This window comes from Oncorhynchus mykiss, chromosome 17 (genome assembly GCF_057628025.1).
Source record: "Oncorhynchus mykiss isolate SJ-2025 chromosome 17, ASM5762802v1, whole genome shotgun sequence".
NCBI lineage: Eukaryota > Metazoa > Chordata > Actinopteri > Salmoniformes > Salmonidae > Oncorhynchus > Oncorhynchus mykiss.
This window is the reverse complement of record NC_143038.1, coordinates 42,116,459-42,128,692: the sequence shown is the minus strand read 5'-3', so window position 1 is coordinate 42,128,692 and position 12,234 is coordinate 42,116,459. Positions and strand designations below refer to the sequence as shown.

The window sequence follows — 12,234 nt, the reverse complement described above, 5'->3', positions numbered from 1 at the left end:
TTGAGAGCTTCAAGTTCCTTGGTGTCCATATCACTAACAAACTAACATGGTCCAAGCACACCATGACAGTCATGAAGTGGGCACAACAAAACCTACTCTCCCTCATGAGACTGAAACGATTTGGCATGGGTCCTCAGATCCTCAAAAGGTTCTACAGCTGCACTGGTTGCATCACTGGTTGCATCACTGCCTAGTATGGTAACTGCCTGGTATGGTAACTGCCTGGTATGGTAACTGCTCGGCCTCCGACTGCAAGGCACTACAGAGGGTAGAGCGAACAGCCCAGTACATCACTGGGGCCAAGCTTCCTGCCATCCAGGACCTATATACCAGGTGGTGTCAGAGGAAGGCCCTGAAAATTGTCAAAGACTCCAGCCACCCTAGTCATAGACTGTGCTCTCTGCTACCACATGGCAAGCGATACAGGAGTGCCAAGTCTAGGTCCAAGAGGCTTCTAAACAGCTTCCAACCCCAAGCTATAAGACTCCTGAACATCTAGTCAAATGGCTACCCAGACTATTCACATTGCACCCCCCCCCCCTTTCCCCTCTCCACACCACTGCCACTCTCTGTTTTCATCTATGCATAGTCACAAAAATGAACTCTACCTACACGTAGTACATACTGCTTCAACTAACCGGTGCCCCCACACATTGACCCTGTACCGGCACCCCCCTGTATATATTGTTATTTTACTGCTCCTCTTTAATTACTTGTTACTTTTATCTCTTATTCTTATCCATATTTTTTGAAACGGCACTGTCGGTTAGGGGCTCGTAAGTAAGCATTGTAAGGTTGTATTCGGCGCCTGTGACTAATCAAATTGGATTTGATTTACTAATGGTAGTGGTGGTAATAGACTGTCACACTATTTGCAGCTATTACTAATGGTAGTGGTGGTAATAGACTGTCACACTATTTGTAGCTAGTACTAATGGTAGTGGTGGTAGTAGACTGTTAGGCCATTGGTAGCTAATACTGATGGTGGTGGTGGTCTTACAAAACATCTCATCAGTCAAGGTCAAAGCTAAAGGGTCAGAGTTTTATTCCACCTCTCTAGCCACTGGTAGCACTCTGTCCTCTAACTCGTGTCTTTCTCTTTCTCCCCCTGTATTTCTCTCTTCATTTGTCCCGCTCTTCTTTTATGACATTTTTCCTTTATGCCCTTTTCTACTATTTTTGAAGTCTCGCCTCTCTTGTTAAACGCAGGCCCTAGTGTGAGAGAGAGGGGGCTGGAGGGGGGTAGAGGTCCACATTTGGGCCAGAACTGTTCTATCCATTGAAGATGGCAGCTAGGAGGGGGGCTGTGCGTGGCTTTTGGATTTTCAACCCCTCCATTTTTGTTTTTTTTGTCTTTTTTTTTACGGGGAAGGGATGCGAGGGTCCAGCTGGTGGTGTGAATGGCTGTCCAAGGTGACTGGATCCCAATAAAGAGGCGGTTGGCCTGGCCGGGGGCCTCCTTCCCAGCCCAGACACAGCCTTTATAGGCCAGCTTACGAGCCTGGTCCTCTATTAAACCCTGGCCAGCCTGCGCAGAGGAATTTAGGGCCAGGAAACAAGAGAAAAACAGGGGGGTTTGGGAATGGGCATGTGGAGGTGAAGTTGGGGTGACTGAAGGTGAAAGTTGAAAGGCATGTTAGAGGGGATTGTTTGGGGGGCTTGGTCAGTGAATGTAGCTAAATGTATGTGTATATGTGCTTTTGACCATTTATAAATTAATGTGTGTGTGTCTATGCAAATGTCTGATCTTTTTTGTGTGTGTGAAGTCAGGAAAAACACAGTGCATTTGTAGTTATGTTGAGTAGCTAGATGGTGCATAGACCTGAAATGGTCAGTGATGAAAAAGAGAAGGACTGCACTCTTAGAATGAAGGTGAATAAAAAATAAAGACGATTTCCCTTTTAGACATGGACCAAGGTTTGTCTCTGTGTTCAAATGTTTGTCTCTCTTGTCTCTCTGTGTGTGTGTGTGTGTGTGTGTGTGTGTGTGTGTGTGTGTGTGTGTGTTTGACGTTGTTTATTTTGAGGGTTTTCATTGGCAGCAGTTGAATGACTGCTTGTGGGACAGCAAATGGTGTTATATTGTGTGCCATTTTCCCCCTGCGAGACAGAAGGGAGGGACAGAGGGAGACAGCAGTCTCATAAACACCTTCAGTCTGTTTGTTCAAATGTGGCTAGAGGTATACAAGCATGTCGGGTTGGACAGGCATTCCAATTAAAACACACACACACACACACACACACACACACACACACACACACACACACACACACACACACACACACACACTCACACTCACACTCACACTCACACTCACACTCACACTCACACACTCACACACTCACACACACCATTCAGCTGTCAGTTAGTCAGACAGTCAGAGGTATGCTCCACCCCCCACTCCCCAGAAGTGGAGACGGCAATCAAATCTCATCTGCCAATCAGCATTTTATCAGCATAGCCATCTGGCCATCAGCTAATTGTGTCTCTTTTCCCTCTTTCGATCTCTCTCTTTCTCTCTCTCTCCAATGTCAATCAGCGCTGAACCAACCAACCCCCCCCTCATCTCTTAAAATGTTTGCCTTTGAGCTGCCCTCCTGGGTAGAGCTGAAAGGTTGGGCTAGAGGGGGGTTGGGCTTGTTTGTTGACAAGTCTGCCTTTATCAGTTACTCCATATTTATATATCAGCTTAATTTATTTAGGGAGCAACACTGTGGGTCCCATTGAACCCCAGTTGTGTACTGTACTTGTAATGTGCCTTCAAAGATGGTTTGCATGAATTGCATTAATCATCTGACATGCAGTTTACCTATTAGCTGCAATACTGAAATGTGCAGTAAGTTTAAGTCTGTCTTTATTGCCCCCTACTCACTCTCTCTCTCTCTCTCTCTCTCTCTCTCTCTCTCTCTCTCTCTCTCTCTCTCTCTCTCTCTCTCTCTCTCTCTCTCTCTCTCTCTCTCTCTCTCTCTCTCTCTCTCTCTCTCTCTCTCTCTCTCTCTCTCTCTCTCTCTCTCTCTCTCTCTCTCTCTCTCTCTCTCTCTCTCTCTCCAATTACATTCAAAGTGCTTTATTGGCATGGGAAACATATGTTTACATTGCCAAAGCAAGTGAAATAGATAATAACCAAAAGTGAAATAAACAATCTCTTTCTTTCTCTCTCTAACTTTCCCTCTATCTGAGCAGCAGTAGAGACCCAGAGCACCAGCTCTGAGGAGATGGTGCCCAGTTCACCCTCTCCGCCTCCTCCTCCCCGCATCTACAAGCCTTGCTTCGTGTGCCAGGACAAGTCCTCTGGATACCACTATGGGGTCAGCTCATGTGAGGGCTGCAAGGTGAGACACACAAAGAGACTCAGTCAATATGTACAAACAGGATGTGTAAAACCCAAGCAAATACATGATATATACAGAACATGCATACACAAACAAACAAGCCATGAACAGTCAGACAGGGGCACACAGACAGTCTACCATAATTGTTTCCATGCAGTTCATCACTATTCTGACGTTAGAGGATGAAAAGATGCCTGTGCTGCCCTCTGGTGGAATCTTTATCTAAGGACAAATGCATGGGCTCAAATCCCCTCCTGTGGCTATGGAGTGAGAGATCTATGCTCCTGGAAACAATGGTTTAATGGCTGATTTCTCTCTCTTGGTCTCTCTCTCTCTCTCTCTCTCTCTCTGTATCTCTCTCTGTATCTCTGTATCCCTGTATCTCTCTCAGGGATTCTTCCGGCGCAGTATTCAGAAGAACATGGTGTATACCTGCCACCGAGACAAGAACTGTCAGATCAACAAGGTGACCCGTAACCGCTGTCAGTACTGCCGGCTGCAGAAGTGCTTTGAGGTCGGCATGTCCAAAGAAGGTGAGTGCCAGGGCCTCAGAAAGATGACATTACAGCCAGTTTTGCCCATACCTTCTGGGTATGCTGTGATCAAGTGTAAAGGTGGGATCAGAGATGGTTTGAATACAGAGAGCGTGTGAGAGTGATTGTGTGGCAAAGAGTGTTTTGGAAAGGGATCTCAGTACAGTTCATGTCTGTACTGGGGTAGCACTGAAATCACAATATAGCCGCTCTATAAGTGGCCATCCTGAGAGGAAGGAAGGAGAGAAGCATGAGGGATGTGTTGCTCTATTAGATGACAACAACTACCACCAATCTATCACTTTCCCTTTCACTCATCTTCTCTCCCTCCTTCGTTTTAATTTAATTTAGTAGGTGCTTTTTTTTGTCCTAGGTCACATATGTTCAAGAGTGTATTAATAGTTGAAAATGTGTTGTCTCAAAGAGTAGGGTCACGGCCAGCCATTATCAACAGTAACCCTGAAGCAATTAGAGTTAAGTGCCATGTTGAAGTGCACTTCGGCAATTTTTTCACCTTGTCGGCTCGTGGATTCGAACTAGCCACCTTTCGGTTACTGGCCCAACTCTCTAACCGCCAGGGCACCTGCTGCCTTGTCCCCCATGCAGCGGTGCGTAATGACAGGAACAAGAAGAAGAAAGATGTGAAGGAGGAGGTGGTGTTGCCGGAGAGCTATGAGCTCAGTGGAGAACTGGAGGAGCTAGTCAACAAAGTCAGCAAGGCCCACAAAGACACCTTCCCCTCACTCGTCCAGCTGGGCAAATACACTACAGTGAGTCAAGTACACACACACACACGCACACGCACACACAGGCACACACAAATCTCACCCCTCTCTCTCTGTGTCTCTCCTGTGTTCCAGAACTCCAGTGCAGACCACCGTGTGCAGTTGGATCTGGGGCTGTGGGATAAGTTCAGTGAACTTTCCACCAAGTGCATCATCAAAATAGTGGAGTTTGCCAAGCGCCTGCCAGGCTTCACCACCCTCACCATCGCTGACCAGATCACACTTCTCAAATCAGCCTGTCTGGACATACTGGTACCTGAACACCCCCCGACCCCCACCTCCACTCTGTCTGTACTCCTCTCTCCCCCACTGCTCTTTACAGTTCACACTCATGTCTCCCTCCACCTTCACTCATCTCTCCCTCCACCTTCACTCATCTCTCCCTCCACCTTCACTCATCTCTCCCTCCACCTTCACTCATGTCTCCCTCCACCTTCAATCATCTCTCTCTCCACCTTCACTCATCTCTCCCTCCACCTTCACTCATGTCTCCCTTAACCCTCCATCATCTCTCCCTCCACCTTAACTCATCTCCCCCTCCACCTTCACCCTTCTCTCCCTCACTACAATCTATTCACTCCTCTCTCTCCCTTACAATGCTCTATCCATACTTTGCTTTCCCTCAACACACTATACACACACTATACACATACATTTCACAATGCACATGTCACTGTCCTCTGTCACTCCCTACACTTTACACTACCTCCTCTTCTTCGTCCTCCCTTTTCATCATCCTTGTTGTCGTTATTCCCCTAACCTCTCTATCGTTTCCTCTCCTCACTCTCAGATGCTGAGGATCTGCACTCGCTACACTCCGGAGCAGGACACAATGACCTTCTCAGACGGGCTGACCCTGAACCGGACCCAGATGCACAACGCAGGCTTCGGCCCGCTCACAGAACTGGTGTTTGCCTTTGCTGGCCAGCTGCTGCCTCTGGAGATGGACGACACAGAGACTGGCCTCCTCAGCGCCATCTGCCTCATCTGTGGAGGTACTGCAGCATTGGCTGTTATTGCTTGTGTTCATGTGTTTGTTTGTGTGACTGTGTGTGTGTGTGTGTGCATGCGCATGTGTGTTTGTCTTAATATACTAAGCACTCTCTCCTCTTCTCTTAATGTTCCAGTCCCCCTCCCCCCCGACCCTGTCATTGGCTGCTTACTCTTCCTCACCCTCTATCATTGCCCACCCCCCCTCCTGACCCTGTGTGTTGGCTCTCTCCCTCAGACCGTATGGACTTGGAGGAGCCCCAGAAGGTAGACAAGCTGCAGGAGCCTCTCCTGGAGGCCCTAAAGATCTATGCCCGCCGCAGACGCCCCAACAAGCCACATTTGTTCCCCCGTATGCTGATGAAGGTCACTGATCTCAGGGGCATCAGCACCAAGGGTCAGTACAGATAAGGATGTAGTACACAGTACAGAACAGAGACACGGCACAGCCTAGATCTCTATTCATAACATAGGCCGGCCATAGCCTTAACACATCCTGACACATAGATCAATATGCATGTACGGTAGAGCCTCAGATTCCGGCTTTCAGTCAGTATTGATAGAGACATAGAGCCCCAAATAATTAACAATGAAAAACTAACTGATTGTAAGTTGCTCTGAAGGAGTCTGCTAAATGGCTAAAATGTAAATGTGAATGTAAACTCATGTTTATGCATGTCTCTGTCTCTCTCTCTCTCTCTCTCTGTGTACTGTAGGTGCGGAGAGGGCCATCACTCTGAAGATGGAGATCCCAGGCCCCATGCCTCCTCTGATCAGGGAGATGCTGGAGAACCCTGAAGCCTTTGAGGACAGCAGCGACTCTGGGGACAGCGCCTCTGCCGCCGCCCCCCCCGCCATCCAGGCCATCAAGAAAGAGAGAGAGGAGGAGAAGAACCTGGAGGAGGAAGATGAGGAGGACGAATGGGGGGATGAGGATAGGGAGAGAGGGGCGGACAGCGATGGGGAGCCTTGGGGGGAGGCTGCAGTGGCAGCAGGGGGGTCCCAGAAAGGGGCGACTGGGAGAGCCCAGTGAGAGACATTGTGATGCACTCTGACCCACACACATCACCTCCTGCTCCACCACCCTCAGACAGACCAACACTCCCTGTCCTAGCACACCAAGTCATCTCCCTACATGAGCAGCCCATCCTGTAACAAGGGTATTTGCCAAGACCTAGCATTCACCTCTGTTGTTACCCCCCCCCCCCCATACATTTACAAATATACACACATACAGATACATACGGTATACCCATAATAATTCCCTCTTTGCTCTAGATAGACAGAGAAGTAAAGGCTGTATATGTGTTGAACCTACTCTGACACTCCCTGGTGAAACGGGCCCTTTCTATCGGAACAAGTGGAACACGTAGTCCGGGAAATAAGAGAAGAGGGAGAAAAACAAGCACTAAATGTCACTGAGTTGGGTCAAGGGTCGCGAGAGATCACTGTGCCAACCATAACACTGACCATTATGTTACTTTACAACGCTGTCGCCAAACAAACAGAAATGCAAGGAAATGCTAAACGGAGGGGCAGCAGCTTCGAGAGGTGGTCTATAGGAAATGCACTCCCCCACTTTCCTTAACGGCTAGGATAAGTGCAAGAGCAATGACGAAACGACATCTGCAACAACCAAACTCTTAATGTGGAAACCATTGCCACACATGCCTTTGAAAATCATTTCCAGTGACATTTGACCTTTTTTCTTCTATTGTATGACTTTCCAAAAGAAAACATATGCATTCATATTTCATCATATTGTATATTCATGTGTATTACTATGCATTTTTCTATTTTATTGTTCTTTTGTATGTTTGGGCTTCAGTCATGCTCATGTTTGATGAGCCATCTCAAACTAGCGATAGATTCTCAATCTGGCGACCCATCTCGCAAACTGACAACTCTCTTCTGATCTTTACATTGTCTGTGCTTGTGACTTCACTCATTGGGACAGAGCTTACTTTAGATCTCTGCAGGGTGAGACAAACAAAAACAACAAGGATTTTTACAAGCAATAGTTCAGAGCAACACATACAGTTCATAAACACACAAACACACTCATTAAACATCCACGTGTGCAGAGTCAATTTGATGCTTTTTTAATGCCAATGCTTTGACTCAAGGTGACTCTAGACTCTAGAGAAGGACCACATCTCACCAGTGGGAATGTTGAAGAAAATCACCACAAGGAAGTGTGGGGTAGCACCGATGGTCCGCTACACTCCCTGTTCTTTTCATCTACAAGCCATTCAAGCGGGATCTGAATGTGAAAGAGGACTCTCTTTTCGTTGTCATTTCCTTTTGTTCTCAGTGGAATGCCTGGTGGTCTACCGGGGGGGGGGGGGGGGGGGGGGGGGGGGTGATCCGATATCTGGGTGGGCAGAATCCAGCACATAGCTGAGTATCTGTGATGATGAAAGTAGGTGTCTACTCCCAGCCCCAAGCCAAGGCTCAGGTGGTGTGTTGATAACAGTACAGCACATTGAAAGTAAGCCATAATGAGCAGCGATATGATAAAGAATACATGGAACTGGATCACTAAGCAACACTCACCGGACCAGTTCAGTCTAGGGTCCATTCCATTAATCCAATGGAATAACTCAAGCATGTAGGTCATAATTACACATATCATCGATGTCCATGAAATTTCACCCTCCTAGAGCGATGAATAAGAAATATTGGAATTATATGCAAACCCATGAGAGGGAGATAGCCTTGTATGAGCTGCCTGAATCAGGAAATGACTGTGTGTGTGGTATGTAGATGTGTGTGTGTGAATGAGTGTGAGGGTGAGCGAGAGTGTTTCTCACATTACTTGTATAATGAACATTTTGTGTTTTGTGCTTACTTTACCATAGAGCAGATGAGACAGTATTTTGGAAACTGTCTACATACATAAACTGGGTTCTAGGAGTTTTGGTCCATAGTTCTCTCCAAGAACATGCACAGAACCATATGGTTGATTTTCTTACTACAGTCATATAGAGAATTCTTCATTTGTAAAGTGAATCTATGCCAGGGCTCTCCAGCCCTGTTTCTGGAGCGCTACCCTCCTGTAGGTTTTCACTCCAACCCCAGTTGTAACAATCCTGATTCAGCTCATCAACCAGCTAATTATTAGAATCAGGTGTGCTAGATTAGGGTTGGAGCGAAAACCTACAGGACGGTAGCTCTCCAGGAAGAGTGTTGGAGAGCCCTGATCTATGCAAAGCTGGGATTCTGGCATTCTTTGATGTCATTTCATTTTTGATATACTGTACTTTACATGTGTAATAAGAAATGTTTCTGATGAATTTGAGATTTAAATAAGTTAGTCAATGTAGAATGACTACATTTCATTCTCTGAAAGTCCACAATTGAGATATTCCACCCCAGTTCTCTATACATGTATCTTCCTGTCCCAAGCATTACTGTACAAGATATTACTTTGATAAAGGAGCGGCACATTAATGCTCATAATAACTCAAACCCCACATCTACAGTATATTCAGATTGCATACCGTTGGCACCTTGCCGTTGGCCTCTTACTATGACAAACAGACACAGCAGTGTGTGGATTTATTCAAACCTGTGGTTGTAAAGCATTAACATGGACCTTAGGCTGAGTAAGACTTCCAGTGTATGGAATGGATTTGGAGTTAATCCCCAGTGTGCATTGAGGCCATTAGTTCTTCTGGAAGAGTGATTTACATCTTCACGTCAGCAGCCACTGCACAAGCCTACGTCTTAGTCAGTACTCAGCCCTCATGGAGTAGAGGGAGAACTTTCCTATACAGTCAGTCACACCCTGATGCATAAACCTCAACCCTTACTGGAGCGCAGTTCACACACTGTAGCTACTGTAGTGGGATATCTGACAGCGCTCGTTCAAAACAAAAGCCATATTAACTGTGTTCTGTGTGTGTGTGGTCTCATAATGCTGCAGAGGACTCTCAGCCTCTGTCTCACAATATTAGTCACATTAGCAATATATTTGATACCATCGTCATACCTCTAAATGAGATTTTCAATCAGGTTCATTGGACTCCCGGGGAGCTTCTTGGAATAGCAGTAATGAATAAAGGACATTTATTTAAGTGTTTGTTCATTGTTTCCTTTTTATATACAGTAGTCAATGTTTTGTTTGAAGCTAAGCAGATGTAGCAAAAAGCCATGGTTCTTGTGCATTTAGCAAGCACTTAGCAAGCAACCAATGTAGAAAGAAATCTAGATGTGGGAACCTGTATTTTCTTAGGCCTATTTGAAGAAAATGGGGCATATATTTTGGTGCAAAAGCTTTTCATAGACAGCTGACATTTAGTAGTGATTGTTTGATGGTAACTGAAAATAGATTGGCCAAAGAAAAAACAATTACACCAGTGTTATCATTCATGAAGAATCTCAATTAGGTCATTCATTTGAAATATGTGTGCTATTTTTTGAGTTTGAATATTTGTGGCTCTTCACAGATTTTATTATTGATAATAAGCGCTTCCTTTTCAATGCTTTAGGATTGTTGGGTATTTTATGAGAAATAATAGCTTTTCAGAATGTACTATACTTATTTTCATTTGCATTTTGTTCTTATTTGTTGGTGTTACTTTTTATAACCATGACTTTACATTTGAATTGAATTTGTAAAAAACTAAGGATACAACATTTTAATTAAATTCAGGGATTTCAAAATCAGCCTAAGATTTGTATTTCTGTTTGTGTCAAAACATGAAATCCCCATTTTTGTTTTTATGCTCTTTTGAGATAAAATGTACTGGTAGTTTGTTTTTCTATTGTTTTTCTACCTGCTGTCCCTTTCTCAAAACAACGCTTTGTGTAGCCTGTCGTTGTTGTTACTATTTTATTTGATTTGATTGTCATTGAGGCAGTTGTCTCTTCTGTATGTCTGGATGTTGTTGTATTTTCAAATAATTTGATTTTATAAAGAAACTTCTCTTTTAAATGTGTGTGCTAATTTCTATTACAATGTAATTTGCTTCAATACAGATGGCATACCTGGTAAAAACACATGGACACAAGGGGGCGATGTAGTCATGCCATAGCAAGGTGAATCTCCTCCTACTCTATTGGGAGTGAATGGGGCAACATTGGCATGTTACACATTTGTGTGTAACACACCACCCTTTTATTACTAGGCTACTGAGTCGAGCCAATCTGAGTGGAGCTGTACTGCGCTGGCCTGGTTGCACATCCACAACAGTTGCTGAAACCTTGCTGAAAGAAAATATCTGAACCAGCACTGTACTGTAGGTTACAGGTCAGCAAGATACTGTAGTGTGAAAAGGCTGTTAGGGTATTTTCAAACCAAGTAATTTAGTTGAATTGGCCATGCCCAATTGGTAATGCATTTTTTTTTTTTTATTAGCTGAATTTATCAGTGTGTCGCGCCCTGACCTTAGTTATCTTTGTTTTCTTTATTATTTGGTTAGGTCAGGGAGTGACAAGGGTGGTTTGTGTAGTTTTGTATTGTCTAGGGGGTTTTGTATGTTTATGGGGTTTTCTAGTCTAGGTGTTTATGTCTATGGTTGCCTAGATTGGTTCTCAATCAGGCAGCTGTTTATCGTTGTCTCTGATTGGGGACCATATTTAGGTAGCCATATTCCTGAGATAGTTTGTGGGTTGTTATTCTATGTTTAGTTGCCTGTTTGCACTAGTCATATAGCTTCACGGTTTGTTTTGTTCAGTGTTTGTTCTTTTCATTAAATTCATTTTCATTATGTAAGCTTATCATGTGCCTTGGTCTCCTCATTATGACGACCGTGACACAGTGGCTATTTAAACAAATCTGAACCACGGATCAAGGTTACTCCTAGCCCATAGACTACTTTAAAGGTCAAATAAAAAAGGACAATACCAAATGTGTCCTATAAGGCAGAAGAGACCAGAGTTGTAGGAGCTAAATAAATGGTTTGTTACATGGGATCGAACCAGGTGCCCGATCACCTTGACTGCACCAACACATTGCATGTGCTAGCGTTGCAAAAACATATGTACACATACGTTATTCAATCATTTCATCCACACTGCTCATTTCTGTGATGCCAAATGCTAAAATAGAACTTGGTTTATTAGAGACACTGCAAGTCCCAGGTGCATCTGCTACAGTCGAAAGTCAGACACTAATGTGGTTTTCCAACAGCAAGGCTCAGATCAACTTGGCCGTGTTGCCATTGTTTATAAAAAGTTTTCTTTATAGTGTTGAGAAACACTCACAAACTGAAATCATACACGTGAACATCATACACTCAATTAGTATTTGGTAGCATTGCCTTTAAATTGTTTAACTTGGGTAAAACATTTTGGGTAGCCTTCCACAAGCTTCCCACAATAAGTTGGGTGAATTTTGGCCTCTTCCTCCTGACAGAGCTGGTGTAACTGAGTCAGGTTTGTAGGCCTCCTTGCTCTTACATGCTTTTCCAGTTCTGCCCACAAATTATCTATGAGATTGAGGTCAGGGATTTGTGATGGCCACTCTAATACCTTGACTTTGTTGTCCTTAAGCCATTTTGCCACAATTTTGGAAGTATGTTTGGGGTAATTGTCCATTTGGAAGACCAATTTGTGACCAAGCTTTAACTTCCTAACTGATGTCTTGCG

General features: G+C 44.6%; 1 protein-coding gene across 4 annotated transcripts in view; it reads left to right on the top strand.

The window, feature by feature from the left end:
• LOC110494234 (retinoic acid receptor gamma-A) overlaps positions 1-10,579 on the top strand; it is a 67,215-nt gene extending 56,636 nt beyond the window's left edge. For all 4 annotated transcript variants that reach the window (XM_036950319.2, XM_090205640.1, XM_021569142.3 and 1 more), the window contains 7 exons: positions 3,184-3,332; positions 3,724-3,865; positions 4,472-4,635; positions 4,726-4,902; positions 5,441-5,645; positions 5,879-6,037; positions 6,357-10,579. In XM_036950319.2, the coding sequence (XP_036806214.1) occupies positions 3,184-3,332; positions 3,724-3,865; positions 4,472-4,635; positions 4,726-4,902; positions 5,441-5,645; positions 5,879-6,037; positions 6,357-6,673 (1,313 nt within the window). In that variant the 3' untranslated portion in view covers positions 6,674-10,579. The remainder of the gene's footprint in view (positions 1-3,183; positions 3,333-3,723; positions 3,866-4,471; positions 4,636-4,725; positions 4,903-5,440; positions 5,646-5,878; positions 6,038-6,356) is intronic.
• Positions 10,580-12,234: the final 1,655 nt, after the last annotated feature.